This window comes from Labeo rohita, chromosome 7 (genome assembly GCF_022985175.1).
Source record: "Labeo rohita strain BAU-BD-2019 chromosome 7, IGBB_LRoh.1.0, whole genome shotgun sequence".
NCBI classification, from domain to species: Eukaryota; Metazoa; Chordata; class Actinopteri; order Cypriniformes; family Cyprinidae; genus Labeo; species Labeo rohita.
In genome coordinates this window covers 29,638,391-29,661,829 of record NC_066875.1, presented here as the reverse complement: position 1 = coordinate 29,661,829, position 23,439 = coordinate 29,638,391, and the positions used below count along the sequence as shown (strand labels likewise).

The window sequence follows — 23,439 nt, the reverse complement described above, 5'->3', positions numbered from 1 at the left end:
ATTTTTATTCAGTACTGACCTGAATAAGATATTTCACATAAAAGACGTTTACATATAGCTCACAAGAGAACTTAACTTATTATTAACTTATTTTGTCTTCTGGGAAACAGTACTAGGGCAGTACTAAATTTAAAAAAATATATATTATATTTAGGCAAAATAAGAAATATGTACACATCTTCATTCTGTTCAAAAGTTTTCACCCCCCGGCTCTTAATGCATCATTTTTCCTTCTGCAGCATCAGTGAGTGTTTTAACCTTTTTTAATAGTTGTATATGAGTCCCTCAGTTGTCCTCAGTGTGAAAAGATGGATCTCAAAATCATACAGTCATTTTAGGAAAGGGTTCAAGTACACAAGAATGCTGTAACACCAGAGAATTTGTGGGACCTGAAGGATTTTTCTGAAAAACAGCGGGAAGTTTAGCTGTTCAGGACAAGCAAGGGACTCATGAACAACTATCACTAAACAAACAAACAAAAAAACACAGCTGTGGATCATTCAGGTAGCAACACAGTATTAAGAATCAAGTGTATGTAAACTTTTGAACAGGGTCATTTTTATAAATTCAACTATTATTTTCTCTTGTGGACTTTATGTAAACATATTTTATGTGAAATATCTTATTCAGGTTAGTACCAAATAAAAAATACTATGCATTTTGTATGATCCCTCTTACTTAAAATACTTAACATTTTGCAGAGTCTGCAAGGTGTATGCAAACTTTTGACCTCAACTGTTTGCAACTGACACTTGAAATATAAAACATGTTTGACATCCTCCAAATGGATGTCATCATAGTCTGAAGCTAAAAAAAAAAAATCTCTCAACTCAAATCTGCAGACTGGCTCTGACTTCTGGCAACAAGCACTGACTCATCTAGACTGTAAATCAGAGCAAACATTTGGGGAAAAGCCATGCAGTGTATTCTAGCCTTTATAAATATTTTTGTAAATCGAAGGGAAAGTGTAATAACAAATAGAGTAAAACTACAAATCTAGTTGTATCCTCCTCACCTGGTCAATATGAAAATCTCTGATCTGCAGGAGTTGATTGCCATTTTTAGTGAGCTCAGGGATTGCAATGTACAGCTGCAAATCTTGGACTGGAAAATAACCAAGGTTCTGGACCTGTGATGCATAGCAGAAAAATGTTTGGACACTTGAGTTTTTGGTGCCCTGCTCTCTTTAATTACAGATAGCAAGGAATTGGACCTCACCTGAAAGGTGAAGTTGAACGGAGGGTTGAAACTACCCGGTTCCTCTAGAGATAGGTCATATTTAAGATCATATCGGGTAGGGTAAAAATCCCTGAGAGAATGAAAGTGTATTGTAACTATTCAGATTCCCACAACCATATATATTGCTTAGAGCATTCAAACAAACACACATCTGTCTCACCTTGTGAAGAGCAGATCAGCCTCGTATTTCAGAGTGTAGAAAATGTCATTAATGTTATCATGTAGGACAACCTCCTCACCCTCACTGCAGAGACATAAGAATAGGCATGAGAAACCTCCCAGGCAGTTATCCTCACCCTGTGATTGACTGCGCAGTTACACTTGGCAGCATATATGAAGAGTTTAACATTCCAGCTCAGGCATCTTTAGTGTCCAGAATCCTTTTCCCTCAGAGTTTCATAACATTCCAAACCATCAGCAATGTTCAACGCTGAAACTGAGACCACATGTAGGAGATTTCGATGTGGCCATTTAGTCATGCAGTGATCCATGTGTATATTTATTTATTTATTTATGTTTGTTTGTTTGTGCTCTACAGGATAGAACTGTGCTCCAAAAATTAACTGATTTTTTAAAAAGCAAATAATGTGCCTGAAATAGTGCAGAATTGAATTTTCTTCCAAATCTTTTTGAATCTTGCAGTAATGTTTTTTAACAGTAAGATTTAAAATAAAAATAACAAAATCAGTATCTCAATTTCAACTATATTCTTAACTGCACTGTACACACAGTTTTAATTTCTAAACATTTATCTCATATAGAGCATGCTTGACTAGCTTTGCTGTGTCCTACCTGGTAACCTCCAATATGATCCGGACGTGATCCAGCAGCACAGAGTGACTGAATTCAAATTCCAAACGAAATGTTACCTGGGGAGTGAAAGACAGAGTAATGTTAAATCGAATCATGTTTGTCACTCCATATAGGCCACGTTCACACAGCAGCAGAATATGGTTGTCAATACCATATTTGAATCCTTAATACGGTTCCATTCACACACAGTACGGTTATTTATGGGTGTGACAACCGTATTCTATAACCGAACTCACACCCGTAAATTTTGTGTGAACGGACAGTCTGTCATGTCAGTAAGTGCGAGAGACCCACAAATGCGCGTCTACCGTGTGCTAGCTGCATGCTTTCATGTGTGGTTTCAGTAACTTACAGTGACGGAGAAATGAGCTGCGTGTCATATGAAAGTTTTATATCCAGTCTCTACCGGAGTCGCTCCCACCCGTCAGTTTTGGCTCAAATGCTCTGCTCTCCACTCAAATTTAAAAGCTGCTGTTGGTTAATGATGATTTCATGGTTGGTTAAAAAAAGAGTTCATCCTTAGATTTTAGATTTCTTGCATCCAAAGTTCCAACTTATACCCGGATCACATCTAAAACTTACATTTTTAAAGATGAATCAATATTTTCTAGGGCAAACAGCCTGTCTGGATATAGAATAATAACACAAACAGGCCAAGACCCTTTACGCTACTCTGCCCCAGGCTTATTCTACATACAAATAACATAAATTGTGTGGAAGAAGGCAGTCCACTGCTGCTGGCTATTCTCTGAGTAGTCTTACCACCACATGAGGTATTAACTTCCATATCCTGTATATACGCCACTTAATAGTGACGAAACACAGATACAGATGATACACAGACTCTCCCAATGAAAATCTGCTCCAGTTCATGGAGCAACTACTCTAGCCACCACTCTGGAGGACATCCAAGTCTCGGTGCAGTTTACAGAATGAATACTTGTCCTTTTCTTTATGCTATTTGATAACATATTTGATATTTGTTATTTATCAAATAATGTAAGTCTGATCAAATTAAAAAAAGTATCTTTGTGTCATTCCAAAATTGTTTGACTTTCTTTCTAAAAGAGGATATTTTAAAGAAGTTCAGGAAAAAGGGTCTTGTCTAGCAAAACGATCGGCCATTTTCTAAGAAAAATAAAAATTTATATACTTTTTAACCACAAATACTCGTCTTGCACTAGCTCTGCGATGCACATGCACATCTTCTATCATTGCATAATCACGTAAAGCGAAAAACTCATTTTCCCCTCCAACTTCAAAATCGTCCAAAATCGTTTGTTTTACTTTTTTGTAAAGGGCGTTTGACTTTTTTTTGCACATTCCCTTTGTAAACACTGGGTCGGTACTTCTGCCTACATCACGTGTGCGTGATTACGTAATGTGTGAGGTCGAGCTAGTGCAAGACGAGCATTTGTGGTTAAAAAGTATATACATTTGTATTTTTCTTAGAAAATGACCAATCGTTTCACTAGATAAGACCCTTATTCCTTGGCTGGGATCGTGTAGAGCCCTTTGCAGCTGCATTAAAACTGCAATTTGGACCTTCAACCCGTTAGCCACCATTTAAGTTCACTACATGGAGAAAAATTCTGGAATGTTTTCTCAAAAACCTTAATTTCTTTTTGACTGAAGAAAGAAAGACATGAACGTCTTGGATGACATGGGGGTGGGTAAATTATCAGGGAATTTTCATTCTGGAAGTGAACTAATCCTTCAAAGAATGTTTCATCTTTTCCTTTTAATACAATGAAAATCAGCTCAGTGATGTCTAAAACAACATGCTTTTCAAAAATAAATAAATATTGTCTTTTGTGTTCAGCAGAAAAACAAAATCATCCAGGTTTGCAATGACATTGACAGAATGTTCATTTTTGGCTGAACTGTCTCTTTAAAGCACAGGAGTTGGCTTTTAGTTTAATTCTTGCTTAGAGAAATAGAAGCACTTGGACAGAGCTATAACTACGTGGGTAAACTCTTCATTCCCTCTTGGTGAGTAGTGGCACAAAGCAGCATGGAAAATCCTTTTTATGTTCTCTCCTCCTGAGTTCTCCTCTTTTTATTCCATTTTCGCCCCATCACAAACTGTTCTGAGCTGAACCAGGCTCCCAAGTGGGCCAATAAAATCTCTCCCTGTAGCCACAAGTGTAGCTCCAATGACCCCCAAACCTCAAGAAAATGAATCAGGACTCTGTGAGAAGCTGCTGACCCGTTTCCTATCAAAGCAGTGCCCTAGCACAGGACAGACTTCTGTGGTCCAGGCCGTGTGATTGATGGACTTTGCTCTGTATGGATGTAGTAACCGTATGGTAACAGTATTCTTGCATTAAATTCTTGCCTCATGTTTTCTTTTTCTGGAGAGGCCTGAACACAAGCTTAAAGGTCAACAGAAAAAAGGACGCTAAGTGAATCATTCTGTAACTTAATGGTGCTGGTGACCTTGTGAGTATGTTTATGCCCTGTGTAACATTCCAGATGAAAAGACGTGGTATGTCTGTGATAGATCCTGACAGTTCTGCAGATGGGTAATATGAGGAAGTCTGTATGGTTTTTGACTGTATGGTCTATTATGTTTGTGTAAGCGAGGCTTTCTAGAGCACAGACAGCTAGTGTAACCCTTCTGTAATAGTTGCATATGAGTCCCTCAGTTATCCTCAGCGTTAAAAGATGGATCTCAAAATCACACAGTCATTGTTGGAAAGGGTTTAAGTACACGAAAAAGCTGAAAAACTAAAGAATTTGTGGGACTTGAAGGATTTTTCTGAAGAACAGCAGGCAGTTTAACTATTCATGACAAACTTAAACTCAAGGGACTCAAGAACAACCATAAAAAAAAAAAAAAAAAAATCAAGTGTGTGTAAACTTTTGAACGGGGTCATTTTTATAAATTCAACTACTATTTTCTCTTGTGGACTGTGTGTAAACATCTTTTATGTGAAATATATTATTCAGGTTAGTACTAAATAAAAAAAATAGCATGCATTTTGTATGATCTCTTATTTTGGTCAAATAATTAACATTTTTCAGATTCTGCAAGGTGTATGTATGTAAACTTTTGACCTCAACTGTATAATTCTGCATATATGATAATATGCAGTGCACATCGGCTGGAGTGCAGTATGCTAAAAGCATTAGTTACTACATTACATTTGACTTGTCTAAGGCTCCTGAAAACATCACACCCTCCATTTATTTAGCATTATGCATAATGAAATATGACGGGTTTAGTGAAACAACATACTAATTCTTCACATGCTTTTCAAAAGCTTTTTAAACTAATACTATTATTCTGCAGAGATGCATTAATAAATTGATCAAACGTAATGACACTTGGATTGCCACAAAAAGGGTTTAGTGAAACTATTGCTAATTCTTTACATGCTTTTCAAGAGCTTTTTAAATAAATACTATTATTCTGTGGAGATGCACTAATAAATTGATCAAACGTAATGACATCTGGATTGCCACAAAAGACTTCTATTTCAAATAAATGCTGTCCTTTTAAACTTTTGTTTCATCAAAGAATCCTGAAATAAACAATGTGTCATTGTTTTCACAAAATATTAAGGAGCACAGCTGTTTTCAACATGGGGCATTCATTATGGGACACTGAAGACTGGAGCAATAGCTGCTGAAAATTCAGCTTTGCATCTCAGGAATAGAAAACAATTATTTTAAATTGTAAGAATATTTCACAATGTTGCTGTTTTAACTGTATTTGTGAGCATTAAAAACTTCTTTAAAAACATTCAAAACTTCTCCAAACCAAAACGTCTGATCAGCTTAGTTTCAGTAACCTCACTGGAGAACTAATTTGGCACAAAAAGTTATTATTTTATTAAATTGTCAGTATATGAGTGTATACATAGTTGTTACTTTGGGCTAGAGCTTTCTGATTTCAGTGAAACTATAAATGTTGCAATGACAACTCACCTGTGATTTTGCTCTCATAAAGGGTGCACTGATATTGCAAGATTTTTCATATTTTCGCCTGGTCTCACTGCGGCAGTCTATATGTATATCAGAGTTATCCTATAAATAGAGACAGAGAGAAAAGCCCAATTTATCTTACTGTATAGTGGCAATTACTATTGCAGATGCATTCCTACAAGGTCATTAGTATCAATGACCAAGAATCATGCATGGTATCAAACAACCAAACATAATTATCAGAGTGATGTTGTACCTTCACTACAAGGCTGGAGAAGCGTAGGTTTGGAGTGTTAGTGATGTTAAGCTGAGCCCCATATGCGTTCTCCCCTCTGTTTTCCAGACGTACATCTACTACCATCCTCCTCCTGGATCCCTCTATAATGCGTTCAGAAGGTTCTTCTGGCGTCTGATTCCGACATAATAGACTGGCTGATCGAAACGCCTGGGCACAGAACTGCCTGTGGAGAAAGAGAGGTGGCATGAGAACGTGTATGCATAATTGTTTTAGCATACGTGCGTGTGCTTTATATTACTTGCGATTCATTAGATCAGTCTGAGATTGTAACACCAAGTCTGGAACACAGTGGTCGTCTTCGTCACACCCGTTCCAGAAGGGAAGCTGGAGAAAACCAGAAAAAACACTTGTTGGCCTTACATTTGCATGTATTAATGCACTTCATAATGAATTCATAATGTGTGCAAATGTTGTTAACAAAAGACATACAGTGTAACAGTAAAGCTTCCCTTGACCTACAGACTCTTACCTGTGTTTTTACAGTAGTCGGCCAGCTATCATCCAGCACTGGGCCTTGATCCAGATCCAATAGCTCAGTCTCTACAGTGAATATAATGGGTCTGGCATAGTCTGTAGTCTCCTGTATCAACATTACAATATCATAAATCTCTCAATCGAAATAAATGGCTATTAAAGAGTCAACTGGAAGAATATAATCTGCTGCTGTAATGCTAGACAGTGAACTTAATAAAACAGGAATGCTGCTATTGCAATGGAAAATCTGAATAAACAACAAGACTAATGATGAGTTGGCAGTTATTGCAGATCATGTTATCATTATCAGTTATTTTAAATGCAATGCAAATGCACTCTAATGACACTTTGGTGACCTAAGAGGTGAGAACTAACCATAACATGGAAGTAGATGTGTGTTGGCACGTCTCCTCTCCAGGATGCAGTGTAAGATTCTGTGGCTGCTGGCGATCTGGGTCATCAAACACAGCTCGAGGGTTGAAGCGCTTCTCCTCAAAGAAAGCATTGTAGCTAAGAGCTAAAAGAAGCGGAAGGAATAGAGTGAACAAACACTGAAATGCTTACTTATCACTTTGCACATTATTTACAATTAATGCCATATTGGAAAACAAGCTACCACTGAAATGTTTAAGGTTCTCGAAAAAGTCTTTTATGCAAGCCGGCATTTAATTGATCAAAATACATTAAAACAGTAATACTTATTAAAATACAAAATTACAATTTAAAAGAAGTAAATTAAAAAAAAAAAAAAAAACTCTATTTAAATATATTTTAAAGGGCAAAGCTGTTTTTTAGCAGCCATTACTTCTGTCTTCAGTGTCACATGATCCTTCAGGAATCATTCTAATATGCTGATTTGGTGCTGAAAAAACATTTCTTATTATTATCAGTGTCAAAAAAAAACGGTGCTGCTTAATATTTTGTGGAAACTGTGATATTTTTTTTCAGGAATTTTTGATGAACAGAAAGTTCAAAAGAAGAATAGGAATCTCTTTAATATTATGAATCTCTTTACTGTCACTAATTTTTATCAATTTAATCTATCCTTGCTGAATAAAAGTATTACTTTCTTTAAAAGAAACGGCAGTGTGCTTAAACACAACTATTAAAAAAGGTTCAAATATTCACTGATGCTCCAGAAGGAAATGCCATGCATTAAGAGCTGGGGGGGGGGGTGAAAACTTTTTGAAGATCAAGGTAAACTGTACTTAATTTACCTTGCAAATACATGCAAGTATCTTCTGTTGCTAAAAAATTATTTCAACAAAATACGAAAAATTTGGACATGTTCAAAAATGTTTATGCCCCGGCTCCCTCAGTTGTCCTTAGTATAAAAATATGCATCTCAAAATCATAGTTATTGCTGGAAATGCTTCAAATATGCAAAAGATGCTGGAAAACTGAAGAATCTGCAGGACCTGGAGGCTTTTTCTGAAGATCAGTGCTCAGTTTAACTGTTCAGAACAAACAAGGGACTCATGAACAACCATCACAAAAAAACAGTCGTAGATCGTCCACACGCAGTATTAAGAAACAAAGGTTTACAAACTTTTGCATGGGGATGTTTTAATCATTTCAGCTATTTTTTTTGTCTTATGGGCTATATGTAAACACATTTTATGTAAAGTATCTTACTCAGGACAGTACTAAATAAAAAATAACACGCATTTTGTATGATCTCTCTTATTTTGTTAAAATTATTCACATTTTCACAGATTCTGCAAGGGGTTCCCAAACTTTCGCATACCACTGTTTGCATCATCAGTTACACCACTAAAAGCACAGCAAAGACGCACAGCATCAACTTTATGACCAATTATTTATGGCCATAATAGTGCTCTACCATGTGCGGACTACAGACAGATTTAAGAGACTCTAGAGTTGAAATTGATGATCCTCAGGAGATCTGAGAGCATTTGGGAGTTTTGAGGCCTTAAAAGACATAAAATCAAATCTTAAGGCAAACCCTTTTAAGAGATCTGAATGACGTGAGGATGTTCGGCTATCTGGTGAGGTTCAAAAAGAAGTTTGCCTAAAGACAGTTTGAACCTTGTTCACTGGCTGAAAAAAGCTTTGTGCGCTAATAAATGACACACTTTTTTAGAAGGCTTAACATATTTATAACTCTCCTCAGCACATGTGAGGAGAATTAGATCAAAATAAAATATGTGCCTTCTGTTATATTGTCCCAAAAGTCTGATCCCACTGGATGACCATAAAGACTAAGACATGGCATCTCTCTGAGACCATTACATCAGTTTCACACCCATGACATTCGTGATGGAGATGCACTGGGGTCATGAAGGTTAACTAAAAACAGTTGTGCTGCTCTGTGGTCTCACACATTACACAGCAACCTGACCTTCCAGCACATGCATTTCAAAACAAACCTATGATGGTCACCAAGACCTTAAGTCAAACTGCATGTGTCAAACACTAACTAGACCTGTCCGGAGGGACTGAGGCATTTTAATGCAGCAAGCCAGTCCAGTCTGCATCGCTTTGTGCTTAGTGTTCTTGCACAGCAATGACTTCACGTGTAGGGCATAAAACAAAACACCTTTCTATATTATCTGCAACCATTTAGGCCACCAATCTAATCTGCTTGAATACTATTATTTTAAACTGTTCAAGAGGCTTTGGCTTCTAGACACAATATTGCACATGCTCAAAAGACTTCCATACTAATTTCTTTTGTTATTTCAGCCAGAATCATCACACAACCTGTCTACTACTAAATTTCCAGAGCTGGCTAAGCAGCTTTTCTTTTCCACTCCCAAGGTAAATCTTGAATCAACAAAGCAACAAAGGAAAGATCAAGAGATTAGTGTATGCTGAACAATTCATCACTACTGATGATATCTTTTTCATGCTAATACGTGGCATGCTAAGCAGGGAAACCTTAACTGAACTACACTGGATATGCAGCTGGTCGGTGGTATGTAAACCCCGCCAGCTGTCAGCTCTTTAGCTTTAATGATGCTGTAACCAAAAGATACTCAACTCAACTATATGGTGAGAGGAAACTGCTGCTTTCAAAGCACTTCCATAACTTCCTGTTCTTCCAGAATAGAGTTTGTTTGGATAAAAGCTCAACTTGTCACCCTTTGACCAAAGAACTGTTGCAATCCAATAGTATAACAGATGTAGTCATTTCACGAAGACCATTTCATGTACATGAAATTAAACTTTTTATATACCATGTCTTCAGAAAGACTTAGAAGACATTAAAGTTCAATATTTTATTTTTTATAAAGATATAAAAACTGACCTATTTCCTCTGCAGGTCTGATAGGAGTCCGAGATGTGATATTCAGGCATACAATAGCTGACATGCAGGTCACATCTTTCCCTCCTCTCCGGCAGTCTTTATTGAATATATTGATCTTGCTGGGCTCAAATCGAACAGTGGCATGGATTCGGACAACACTTCGAGACCTGCAGCACAGCAAAAACGGTATGTTATTAAGGTATTTTAGGAGAAACTGGTAAATAAAGTGTAGTTAACCCAGTGTTATCAACCCACCAAAGAAGTACCGCAGCACCAAGGGAGCCCACAGCTAGATCCACCAGGTCATCTCCATTCATATCCATCTTTCCATGGATACTACGACCAAAATACTGCAGACCCGGGGCAAGCTGAACAGCACCGATCCTCTGACAGAGAAAAGAGGTGGATGTAAAAATCCATAATTAACTATTCAAAGCAAATAGAGAGAGTAGCTGGACACTTATGTGGTACCTGTTTATATTTTCTCAGTATTCTGTTGCGTTGACTGTGGTAGATGTAAATGGCTCCTTTGTGGTCATCCTCTAACGGAGCTCCTATTACCACATCATTAAATGAATCCCCGTTAAGATCAGGCACTGGGGCCAGCGCAGAGCCGAAACGGGCATTCTGACCTTGATCTAAGATCTCCAGCGAGCCCTCCAGTATAAAACGAGGCTAATGGGAAAACAAGCATAAAAGGCTGCCGTGAGGGAGGACACAATTTAGTTACAGCATGACGTGAACTAAATCAGCTTTGGTGCGCCATAAAAGTTGATAGCTTGTACACCACAATTGGCAGAGGCAGGGGGTGAACTAATAGGTTCACGATGCAACAATGTACAGATATTTTACTCTTTAATGAAGTCAACTGACCCCAAAATGCACTGAAAATGCTGTTATGCACTGGATTGTACTCTTGTCTATATTCATTATAAACTCCTACACTACCAGTCAAAAGTTTTTGAACAGTAAGATTTTAAATGTTTTTGCAGAATGCATGCAGAATTCTCTTCTGCTCATCAAGCCTGCATTTTTTTTTATCTAAAATACAGCAAAAGCAGTAATATTGTGAAATATCTGTAATAACTGCTTTCTATCTGAATATATTTTAAAATGTCATTTATTCATGTGATCAAATCAGCATGATTACTCCAGTCTTCATTGTCACATGATCCTTCAGAAATCATTCTAATATGCTGATTTGCTGTTCAAGAAACATTTGTATTATTACTATCAATATTTAAAACAGCTGAGTACATTTTTTCCAGGACTGCTTGATGAATAGAAAGATCTAAAGATCAGCATTTATCTGAAATAAAAAGCTTTTGTAACATTATACACTATACCATTCAAAAGCTTGGAGTCAGTCTAATTTTTTGGTGAGGGGGCGGGAGATGATTTCTATTTCAGATAAATGCTGTTCTTCTGAACTTTCTATTCATCAAAGAAACCTGAAAAAAAATCTACTCAGCTGTTTTCAACATAATAATAAAAATAAATGTTTTTTGAGCAGCAAATCAGAATATTAGGATGTAATGATGCAAAAATTCAGCTTTAAAAATCACAGGAATAAATTACATTTTAAAATATATTTAAATAGAAATCAGTTATTTTAAATAGTAAAAATGTTTCATAATTTTTACTGTTCTTGCTGTTCTTTGGATCAAATAAATGCAGGCTTGGTGAGCAGAAGACACTTTTTAGAAAACATTAAAAATCCAAAACCTTTGGTTGTGTATTTATACACTGGATGCTAATCTAACCCATAATTTAATACTGCTTTGGCTTAAAACTAAAATCTTGAAGCCTTAATTGAAAAAAAAAAATACATTTGGAATACAGTCTGTATAAATATTATGGTTTAAAATACATATATACATAAAAGTTTATACTGCTGTTGGACAAAAATGTTCAATGCAAACTTTTAATAAGGAATAGGAGCACTTTCTTGATATTTATATCACGTTCCAATCATAAATAAGTGTATATACTCAGAAAAGAGGCTGTTTATGAGGGACATATCCACTTAGGACATAAATAAGAGCTAAACATTTCTGTAGCCAGAGACAATCCTTTGAGGAATTTGTTATCCAGATCCAGAGACCACGACGACATCCCACCATGTGTTTATGTAAGAAATTTGGGCGACATTGTTGCTTTTATCCAACAGAACAAAAAAAGTCTCTGCATTAAATGCAGCCTCACATACGGTATATTTTAAGAAAGAAATGCAAAAAATATACCACAAGACTCAAATGAACAGTTATAAGCACAAACATTGACTAATACAGTCCAAACCAGATTCCCAAGGTCAAATGTAAGAACTCCTGTATTATCACTTAATGTGAGAATGTATTTGTGCCTCTGAATTAGTTTCAAAAGGGTGGAAAGTTTGAGGGAAAGGTGCAATTTCTCAAAGCAAAGACTGTTCATGTCAGCCAAGTATTTGGGAGAGTAATTAGCCATGCACATAACCCTCCTCCTAAATTCCTAAATCTCTCTCTCTCTCTCTGAAAATATACGACTATAGACGACAGACATGTGAAATCAGTTGTTTTCTCAGCCTTCCTAAAATAGCATCAGATTACAAGAGAAGAGAAGAGAAGAGAAGAGAAGAGAAGAGAAGAGAAGAGAAGAGAAGAGAAGAGAAGAGAAGAGAAGAGAAGAGAAGAGAAGAGAAGAGAAGAGAAGAGAAGAGAAGAGAAGAGAAGAGAAGTGGCCAGCATTGATGACCAGCACTGTTGATGTACCCAGTGTCTGGCTGCAACCTGAGGTATAATACAGATTGTGGTCTCCTGGTTAAGGCTGTAAGGAAATAGCTTATAAGAGCTAAATGAATAAAGATGGAGGTCTGCTCTATTCATGGCATTGCTCTTGCATGCGCTCCAGCTTTTTCCATTTATTAAAGCTGTTCTCTTTCTCTGTGAGCTTCATATAATTACATTTCAAGGGGGAAATATTTTCCTGCTGAGTTCACCCTCCACTACTCTCCGATGCGAAGTATGGCAGGTGGCAAAAGCCTGTCAGTATTTACATGAGACCATTAATGAGGAAGTGCATTAATGCACAGGCACAGTTTTGGAGCTTGGATCTCTCGCCTTTAAAACAGAAGAGAACATCTGTTGTGTTGTATTTGGGGTGAGAAGTAAACAGGAGGTAATATAATACCTAGTCAGTGGCTAATTAACTTGTTTTTCACAAGAAAGAAGGAATAAAGAGTCTTTACCTGCTCTGTGACTCTGTAAATGTAGACTTTGCCCTTTTCCCAGCCTCCACTGAAGAACATAGGCGCAGCCACCAGCAGGTTATCAGTCACTCCATCATCATCCAGATCGACTGGAGCAATCTCACTGCCATAGTATGACCCGATCTGCATTAACACATCCATCAAGACCAAAATGATTACTACTGGTGCACACGGTGAAACACCTCATTTGAAGACGCAAATGTCAACGTAAGCATTAAAATACATGAAAACACTTTGATGAGTGAGTTAAGCCATGCCACTTGCTTACTATCACTTTTCTAATCATCTGTATGCTTTTTGAATATCAAGTCACATGAAAACAATGCACAGTTAATAGGATTATATTTAAGGCTGTTTACTATGGTGCTAATCACCTGTTAAATGTTAATCTCTTTAAAAAATATTTAATATATCTGTTTTTTATTTGTGAGAGGGAATTTATTTGCATGCTTTAGGACTGTGATGAGAAGCACATGGGTTGTGAGGGATAAGTTTAGTCTAGACAGTCCATTTGTCGCAAATGAAAGCCAGGAGAGAAATGTACCAAACTGAAAACACAATGACCAGCTGATCACTGCTCTTTGTACAGTATGAGTACTGTTAAGCGGGAGAGTTGTAAACACACAAAAGTCTTGAAAGATGAGTCAGAGCTGCAGATTGTGGGAGCACTATATACAAACACTGTGCACTGCAAGTGTTTGTAAGCATATTTTTAGATTCATTACCTGCTGTCCTTTGAGTGAGTGTAATATAGTGAGCTCCCCAGTATTTTTCAGGGTGAAGATGATGACCTTGCCCGTGTGGTTAAACCGAGGAGCTCCCGCTACAAATAACTGGCCACTGCGAGCTGAAACCACTGAGGTCACGGTGTAACCTACAAACACAAAATCAGAAAGATGACATGCCTGTCACTTTAAAAACAGTATACTGGATGAATCACTTTGCTTGAGAACAGAGAGGAGTGAAGATAAAATGAGACCAAAATAATGCACCGAATGGAGAAAGAAGAACGTCAAATAAGCAGACATCATTTAAATGTAGCAGATCATTCTGGTGCATTTCGACTGTCGGCATTGATAACCGTTGTTTAAAGTATAGGTTCAAATTATTTACCCAGGTATGCTCCATGGTTCTTCAGTTCTTCTGGGAACTCTTGTTCATAAGAAGACTTTGGTGGGACCACTTTACCCTGACGAGTCTCCTTCAGTACCGCCCCATTCCAGTCATAAGCTCCCACTGCTCCCACTAAAACACCGTCCTGCAGAGCATATGAATATATCCACAATTACACAAAATTCAGGAAACTAATGATATTTGTCATACTCTATTCGTATACTCTGATGGCATTAAACTACAGACTTTGGGTCTATAAATTGATAAATGGAGGCATTTGTTGTGTTTTCAGCTGCCAGTTCTCCATCTTCCAACTATTTTTTTATTTGCAGTAGGCAGTTATGGATTAATGTGCTTTTTGCTACCAGTTGCACCACTTTAGACAAATATTAAAAGAATGTTAGTAAGACTTGCACAGACTGAATTCTAAAACAGTTGCTGAAAAATAATAAAATCAATCACTGAATATCAAAACTCAAACTCTTAAAAGCCAATGCATCAAACATGCCTTCATAGCATAATGTTTGAAGGCAGTAAAATTAATTTACAAAAATATCTTGAGGATTACTGTAGATTTAAAACACAGTTTGAAGAAACATTGCACATTTCCTAGTTGTTTGTACATACTGTAGCAACATTCTTGACCTTCTTTAGCTCTCAGTAAATTTATACAGTGATTCACACATTTCATCTTATTCTCAGTGTCCATCCAGCTCATTTACAATTTCTCTGCTTTGCAGTCATTTGCCATGGAAACCTCATAAACAATTTATTTCCTTAGTGATGGGTTTATCCTGTTGTAATTTATGGACAAAATGTTTGGCATCCCACACTGTTATTTATTTGCTGTTAATTATGTAGACAGTAATTGGAATGAGAGCAAGTGGTTTCAGTTCATGTTTAGAGAGAACTGAAATTCCAGGACGGTTGCTTACATATAAACAAACAACAACGTTGTGAGCCGTTCCAGGCCATACGGAACATTCTTACCGAGCTTGCAGCCCACTGAGAACATGCCGCTCTGCTCAATCGATACTTCAGAACTTCGTAAACACAAACACAGAGAGCTGATAACCATGGCTTTTTGGTTTTTAATCAGAGAACAAAATGCACAGTGGATGAAACCACCAGAGTTTTCCAGAAAGCCTCCCGTATTGTGTGCCTTTATGGTGTGACCTCATCCTTTCATCAGTTTCTGCTCTAAGCCACAAGTCAAGGGAACAGTGCTGGCTACGTGTGATGTTGTGCACCTGGTGCCCATTGCACCTCATCACCGATGCCATAAATCCACCATCGCTTTTCTTTTCTACAGAACCAGCCCCACAATCGCATGCAGAAAATGTGCTAAAAGGCCAGCATGGAGTCACAAAGCAGGACCGCCTCTAAACCTGATGCCACCAGGACTGCATTACTTTACCTTTTCCCCATCACCCACTTTATTATCGGCCCCTGGAGTTCATAACACTTTTACTGGACACGCTTTTTAAATTTTCTTTTGTTAGTCTAATTTTTACCCAGTTAAACCTCTGAAGCTTATTCCTGTTAACACTACAGTCTGCACTCTCCACCACATTGGATGTGTTTACTCTGAGCCTTTATGATATACCACATGGTATATGAATGAATTGAATTGACATTCAATAAAAGTGATACACTGATAATCCTGGTAAATGTCAAATAAAATTGAAACTGAAAATGTTAATTAACCTTGATTGCCTTACTTTAGCCTGTTCACAGATAAATAACTCAGTCTGGGAGATTATTGTGGTATCCATCTGTTTTCTTCCTTCCCAACCAGCCTACAAAAATTGCTTCTAATTCTAAATTTGTTCACTTAGTTCACTTCCAGAATAAAAATGTCCTGATAATTTACTCACCCCAAGTCATCCAAGATGTTCATGTCTTTCTTACTTCATTTAAAAAGAAATTAAGGTTTTTGAGGAAAACATTCCAAATTTTTTTCTCCATATAGTGGACTTCAATAGGAGCCAATGGGTTGAAGGTCCAAACTGCAGTTTCAATGCAGCTTCAAAGGGCTCATTCCAGCAGAGGAATAAGGGCATAAGGACTAATCTAGTGAAACTATCAGTAATTTTCTAAAAACATTAAAATTTACATACTTTTTAACCACAAATGCTCATCTTGCACTAGCTCAACCACATGCATTATGTAATCATGTTGGAAAGGTCACGTGTTTACGTAGGCAGAAGTACGAACCCAGTGTTTATAAAGTGAACATGCAAAGAAAGAAATTATTGATTTTTCTTTTTGGCCAAAAATCATTAGGTTATGAAGTAAAGATCATGTTCCATGAAGATATTTTGTAAGTTTACTAAATTAAAAAATAATTTTTGATTAGTAATAAGCATTGCTAAGAACTTCAATTGAACAACTTTAAAGGTGCTTTTCTCAATATTTTTTTTTTTATTTCACCCTCAGATTCTAGATTTTCAAATAGTTGTATCTTGGCCAAATATTGTCATATCATAACAAACCAAACATCAATGGAAAGTTTATTTATTCAGCTTTCAGATGATTAAGGCAAGATAGGGTAAATAAACTGATAGTTATCGCCTTACTTACCCAGTTGACTTATTAAAGTGTCTTTTGGATGTTTTCTTTCCACTCGTCTCAAAAAACACTTTATTAAAACCAAAAAAGCCTAAAATCTCAAACTTGATAGGTGCATTGCAACAGTGTTTTTGCCTGCAGTGTTTCCCCTTAAAAAATAGACCCTGGTTATGACTGGTTTTGTGGTCCAAGGTCACATATGGAGAAAAATGAAATGTTTTCCTCAAAAACCTTAATTTCTATTTGACTGAAGAGAGAAAGACAAGAATATCTTGGGTGACGCAGGGGCGAGTAAATTATCAGGAAGTTTTTATCCTGGAAGTGAACAAATCCATTAAGCTACACCACCAAAAATATTTTTTTATTGCCTATCAATCAAATAGCTGAATTCACTGTTATTTATGTAATCACGTTATATTGCTACCGCATATCTCATCAAATAACGTTCTCTAGTGATCATTTAAAATGTACAAGAATCTACAAATAAAGCTAGCAAAAACATTTTGGGGCATTAAATAAAGTGTATGTAGTATATAAGCATATTTAAATCTACATATGCTTTCAGAAAGTACCATCTGGATTTAGGGGTATGATTTTCTCCTAGAGTGCAAACATTCTTTCCAACAACTTATCCCTCTCAACACTTAAGTTGCTTTTGTTGCAGATGCTGTTCCAGGCATCCAGAGGCCTGATGGATTAGATTTCCAGTCATCCCAATGGCCATCTGGAGTTTTCCTATCTGTTTCTTCCACAAAAAAGACTAGATATTAATAACTCTCACAGCAGTTTGTGCTTGCCTTCAGGGGATGGAGTGGAAAAGAGGGGTTGCATTAGGAAACTGTGCAACCTGGACAGCGATGATTAGCGTTACAGTTGGGAGCAGGACTTGGATGGATACAGACCTACCAGGTACAGTCTAGGCAGATTTTTTGGATGGAGCATGGCAGACGGCCTGCCAGAACAGCAGGTACAGTATGGGAGAGTAAGATGCTGGAGGACAAGCCAGCTCTCATATCAGCTCTGGGTTTAGATAGAAAAGGAAAAAATGAAGACATTTTCCTTCTCCCCTGAGGTGAGGCTCCTCCACACTTCTCATCACAATAATCCCTTCCCTGGGAAAACCTGGACCTTATATTCGTTTCTTTGGAATGAGAATCAGAAAGAGGCTTGTTTGAATTATCGGGGAGGAATCTTATCTGCTCACCACTGTAAAGGTGTAATATTTTTGGTGTATCATATTACTGACATACAGCGACATACAGAGATGACCTACAGAAAGAGAAGAAAAGAATGAAGAATGTTCAAGACAGAAAGAAAGATGGAAAGATACGGTTTTAGTTCAAAGAAAGCAACCCTAAACATTCACTGAACGTCTGACTTTTAATTCACACAAAGTAGGTCTTAATCTGATCTCGGTCAACCTGTCTGGGGTTTTCTTTCAACTGAGATGAAATAAAGAGCTGTGAATTTGAGGACTAGAGTCGACCGAGAACCTACAGACTGATGGACACCCAGACTTACCTCCACTATGTGTGTGGAGAAGCCAGCTTGAGACATCTGGAGACCAAATGCTGTCCCATTCTTGCTAGTCCCTGCAAACAGAGACAAAATGAACACAAGGGAGAGCAAAAGAATCCGCCATTTCCTACAATGAAGGAGTGCAGATTTCAGTGGTCTTAAATAGCGGGTTGGCACAAAGCATGTATCAAAGAGATGTGGTATAAATTTTAAGATTTGGTCCGATGAGATTTACAGTGTAGTGCTGTGCAGAGATGTAAATGTTTTACAGGCTGAGGTTTTGGGCTGTGTTATGGATATGATGCAATGCTGTGTGTGGTGCTGGTGCGGTAAAACCACCAACCCTCTAAACTGAAGATCCTCTCTCCGAGAGCGTCCACAATGTCATTCAGAGCTGCTTCGTCTGTCACGTTAAAGAAATGCTTATCATCGGGGTCGCTAGCGATGTACTTGATCTCATTGAGGAAAGCTTCTGGGTTGATGCCTCTGCGGTTATAGTAGCCCAGTACCTGTTGTGAGGAAGGACCCTAAGAATCAATCAGCCTGAACATGACGCATTTCACTCGAGTGCCCAAGCCCACAATGTAATGTTAAAAGCATTGGGCATTTTTCAGCTGAATGTGACCTCAATGGTTGGTTTAATGCCCATTTTAAAATGGGTTGCCTTATAATTTCAGCATGAGAATGGGCATCTGATCAATGCCACAGCTAAAAAAATTAGGAATGACAAACTGAAGGAAGGCAACACTTACAGCAATGGCATATCGGGTGATGCCGTCCTTCTCGCTGTCCTCAATGACCTGCTGCAGGTCAGCACTGTCATGTGATTCTCCATCTGTGATGACGATCATGACCTTCTTTGCTCCTCTTCTACCTCCCTGTTTAAAGGCCTCTGAGCTGTGAACATCCATAGATAATAAATTATGCTCTGTAAATGTCATTCCTGGGCTCTGTTGATGTCAATATGTAAAATGTACATTACCGTTCAGAAGGTTGGGGGTCAGTTATTTGTTTTATTTTTAGAAATTAAGGACTCATTAAATTAATCAAAAGTGACAGTCAAGACATTTATAGTGTTACAAAACATGTTCCTTAAACACCAAATTAGCATTTTCTTAATACAGTGTTCTTACCTGAATGATCCACAGCTGTTCACAATGCATTAAGAACCAGGGGGTGAAAACTTTTGGATGTGTGCATTTTTCTTATTTTGCCTAAATATCATGTTTTTTTTTTCATTTCACACTGCCCTTCAGAAGGTACAGAAGATACTTACATGTTCCCCAGAAGACAAAATAAGTTAAATTTACCCTAATCTTCAAATTCAAAAAGTTTTCACCCCTGGCTCTTAATGCATAATTCTTTTCTTTCTGAGTTGCATATGAGTCCTCAGTTGTCCTCAGTGTAAAATGATGGATCTCAAAATCGTTCAGTCATTGTTGGAAAGGGTTCAAATACACAAAATGCTGGAAAACCAAAGAATTTGTGAAGAACGGTGTGCAGTTTAACTGTTTAGGACAAACAAGGAACTCATGAACAACTATCACTAAACAAAAAAAAAACACAGCTGTGGATCATTCAGGTAACAACACAGTAGTAAGAATCATGCGTATGTAGACTTTTGAACGGGGTCGCTTTTATCGATTCAACTATTATTTTTTCTTGCGGGCTATATGTAAATGTATTTTATGTGAAATATCTTATTCAGGTCAGTACTAAATAAAAAATAACATGCATTTTGTAAGAGACCACTTATTTCGGTAAATTAATTAACATTTTGCAGATTCTGCAAGGTGTATGTAAAATTTTAACTTCAACTGTATATACAGTTATTTTATTAGTACCGTGCAACACTGATTCCCAGCGCAGTGTTGGTCTCTTCTCCTCCTCGCTGGCCTATCTTACGGGCTGCTTGGACCACTTCCTCCACAGAGCGGAAGTCATTCAGCTGAAACTCGGACACCACCTTTTCTCCATACTGCAGTACTCCAACCTGACAAGCACATGATCCACACATTTGATATATAGACCATTTGATATTTCACATTGCCATTGTACAGAAAGTCTAAAACACCTGAATCTGTCCTGGTCCAACATAGAATTTCCGCAGGATGTTGATTAGGAAGTCTTGAACTTCATTCCAGGGATAGATTGAATTTGATCCGTCCAGGACTATCACTATGTCCATGTATGTCTCACACCCTAAAAGAGGAAATTAGATGTTTTTGATGCCTTTGGCACATAAAGCACATAAAACGGTAGTTTCTATTCAAAAGCGAATTTTAGTGATTAATTTAAAAAACAAGGTCTGTGATTCTTTGGTCAAAAAGCTAAAAAAAAGGAAAGATTTAACAACTCAACTCTTTATGAGCAGTCAAGATCATTTTCTTTTTAAAAAGAAGATTAATTTCACAATATATTGTCTATGGCAGATCTAGAAACTGCCATGGCCAAATTCAGCATAAAAATAAAGTCCATGGTTTAGGCAGAAAGTGGAGACATATTACTGAAATTAACTGCAAAAACTGTCCCAGTTAAATCGAAGGTGCAGGTGCATGTGCTTACTTTGGAAGGCAGGAGCGATAGTACGGGAAAATTTAAAGCTGGCGTTTACTCTGGAGCAAATTCCAGTGCTGTAGTATGAGCTGCCACATTCGTACGACCAAAGGGGACCGCAGGCCTGTCAATTATCACAAGCGCACCATTAATAAATGCATTTATGATTTACATCAAGATCATCAATTATAATTAGCTTTCCACAAGGAACGGATGGTGTTTAAACACTTAATAGTATTAGTGTTGCAGACCGTTTAAATGCCAGATGACTTTAATATAGCACTGAATACGCATTATTAACTATCTAACCAGACGTCTAAACTCACCACAAAGCTGTTGTCTTTAGGGTTGGATGAAAGGGTCATTCCAAGTCTCATCTTATCCTTTCGTTCAGAGACATTTGTCAACGATATCCTTCCTTAAGGAAAAAAAAAAATGAACAAATGTTGCAAATGTGGAGGCTGTGCTATTAAATCTGACCACGGTCCATATGTGGCATATGTACTTCACAGAAAGACTTCCTCTAACCGTAAAAATATCTGTTAGTCCTGTCTAGACATTCCTGAATTTATCTGCAGCATGCATCTGTTATGTGTGTGCATCTATGCACACGCACATATTGAAACTGGCAGAAAGGCTGTATCGACACACTTAACATTATATAGAACACATATGCTTAACATAGATGTTGTGTTCTTTAAGGAAAACCCACATGTAAACTTCATTACAGATCAGGAGTGCATCTGAATGAATCAATGTGTTTCCCCCTTTGCTTTTCACAAGGCATGCCTGGTAACACTTTAGCCAAATTGCAACTCTAACCCTTATTGTGGCAGCTTTGTAAAGTAATTATTTGGTGCTAGTAAATAATAACAATGTGTTTGAAGTGTAATTACAAAAATATTTATTCTAATTTATATCTAGTGATTAGAATGCACAGTCACACAGTACCAATTCTGTTAACGAAATTACTAATGAAAATTTTTAACAAAGAGTTGTTTAATTTTGCCAACGATAATGAAGGATTATTCAATAAAATCTGAAAATAATATACAGTTTTAACAATGGACTAACACAGTTTTTTAATCAAAAAAATTTCAAGCATCAAAATTACACGCACAAATAAATTTAAGCTTTCAGTGCTAATCAGAATGTCTAAGTCACAATGTGAATACACTCTAAAATCATTAATATTACATCTACAACACCGCTCAACATGAATAACTAAAAGCATAAATATTTTGTGATATTGTGCTACAGAAGTGCACTCATTATAATGTCATCTCACAAGGACAGTTTTCATGTTTTGATATATTGAATTAATATTAATATTTTAATATTCTTCATATGTTGAATTAATAAAATGTTTAAAAAACAAATTTAGCAATATTTTTCTAAACTGAAATGTTAGGACTAAAAATATATGCCATTTTAATCAAACTAGCATGACAAAATACTGACTAAATTTAAGGAATATTTTACAAAAAAAAATAAATATAAGAGACAATCATCATACCAAGATTGAGTTTGGTGCAGCTGGGTCCTCCAGATCTTCTACTTAAGGAACATTTGTACACGTCTCCTGTCTGATGCTGTCCATTTGTTTCCAGAGGGGCTCCTACCAGTAACCTAGAAACATCCACAACTCAAACATATAAATATCACCCTTGACACGGTACAATATTCATCAAACAGAAACGTCAGAAGAAACGCACAAGCAGGTGTGTGATCCACTTCCTTGTAAATAATACAGCCAGAAGCCTGTTGATTTAAGCTCCCTCTGAAAACAGGGCCGTTTAAAGGAGGTTAGAGGAAGTGAATCAATGAGAGATGGCAGGTGAGTGGAATCTACTGGCAAAGGAATGTTTAAACAGGTTTAAATTGAATGTTGACATCTGAGGTAATGTATCGATGGAAGCACGCAGGGTGGTTAGGTATGTGAGACTCTGCTGAGATCTGTTTGTGTGCGTGTTGAAATATGTATCCTACAACCCAGACTGACTAAACACATCGCTCCATTAACGCTGGCATGCTTAACACGTAATACTGCTCCTGCAGAGAGCAATCAGGGCCACATATCACTCAGATGCAGTAGCAGTAGCACTGTAGGGAGCTGTATGTACTTCTCACGGCTCTCAGAAGCTCTTTTAATAGCAAAGGCCGTCACTTTCACTAAGTAGCCGTAGAGGACTCATTTAACTAGTCGCAGCTCACTGGAAGACTAGGCATCCTTAAACACAGCAAGATGTGTATTTTCAAATGTTTACGCAGGACACGGAGAATTCCTTCATGCTCATAGTGGTCTCAAGGGAGATAAAAACTTGCTTGACTTTGTATTTACATGCCTGTGCCAGGTCAAGATGGGCTCTTAAATGTCATTTAGAACTTCATAATTAGTTCATGGTGAAA

The 23,439-nt window shown here is 37.2% G+C and overlaps 1 protein-coding gene across 1 annotated transcript in view; it reads right to left on the bottom strand.

Moving 5' to 3' along the window:
- The window catches only part of itga11a (integrin, alpha 11a), a 47,037-nt gene that overhangs the window by 6,285 nt on the left and 17,313 nt on the right, over positions 1-23,439 (bottom strand). The window contains 24 exon segments of the mRNA XM_051116197.1: positions 1,016-1,129; positions 1,219-1,309; positions 1,400-1,483; positions 2,032-2,108; positions 5,986-6,084; positions 6,239-6,443; positions 6,519-6,604; positions 6,750-6,860; positions 7,130-7,150; positions 7,153-7,271; positions 10,026-10,192; positions 10,281-10,411; positions 10,497-10,700; positions 13,252-13,395; positions 13,998-14,146; positions 14,386-14,530; positions 18,478-18,548; positions 18,818-18,983; positions 19,227-19,371; positions 20,319-20,467; positions 20,549-20,676; positions 21,040-21,154; positions 21,357-21,448; positions 22,547-22,659. Coding sequence (XP_050972154.1) covers positions 1,016-1,129; positions 1,219-1,309; positions 1,400-1,483; positions 2,032-2,108; positions 5,986-6,084; positions 6,239-6,443; positions 6,519-6,604; positions 6,750-6,860; positions 7,130-7,150; positions 7,153-7,271; positions 10,026-10,192; positions 10,281-10,411; positions 10,497-10,700; positions 13,252-13,395; positions 13,998-14,146; positions 14,386-14,530; positions 18,478-18,548; positions 18,818-18,983; positions 19,227-19,371; positions 20,319-20,467; positions 20,549-20,676; positions 21,040-21,154; positions 21,357-21,448; positions 22,547-22,659 — 2,926 coding nt within the window.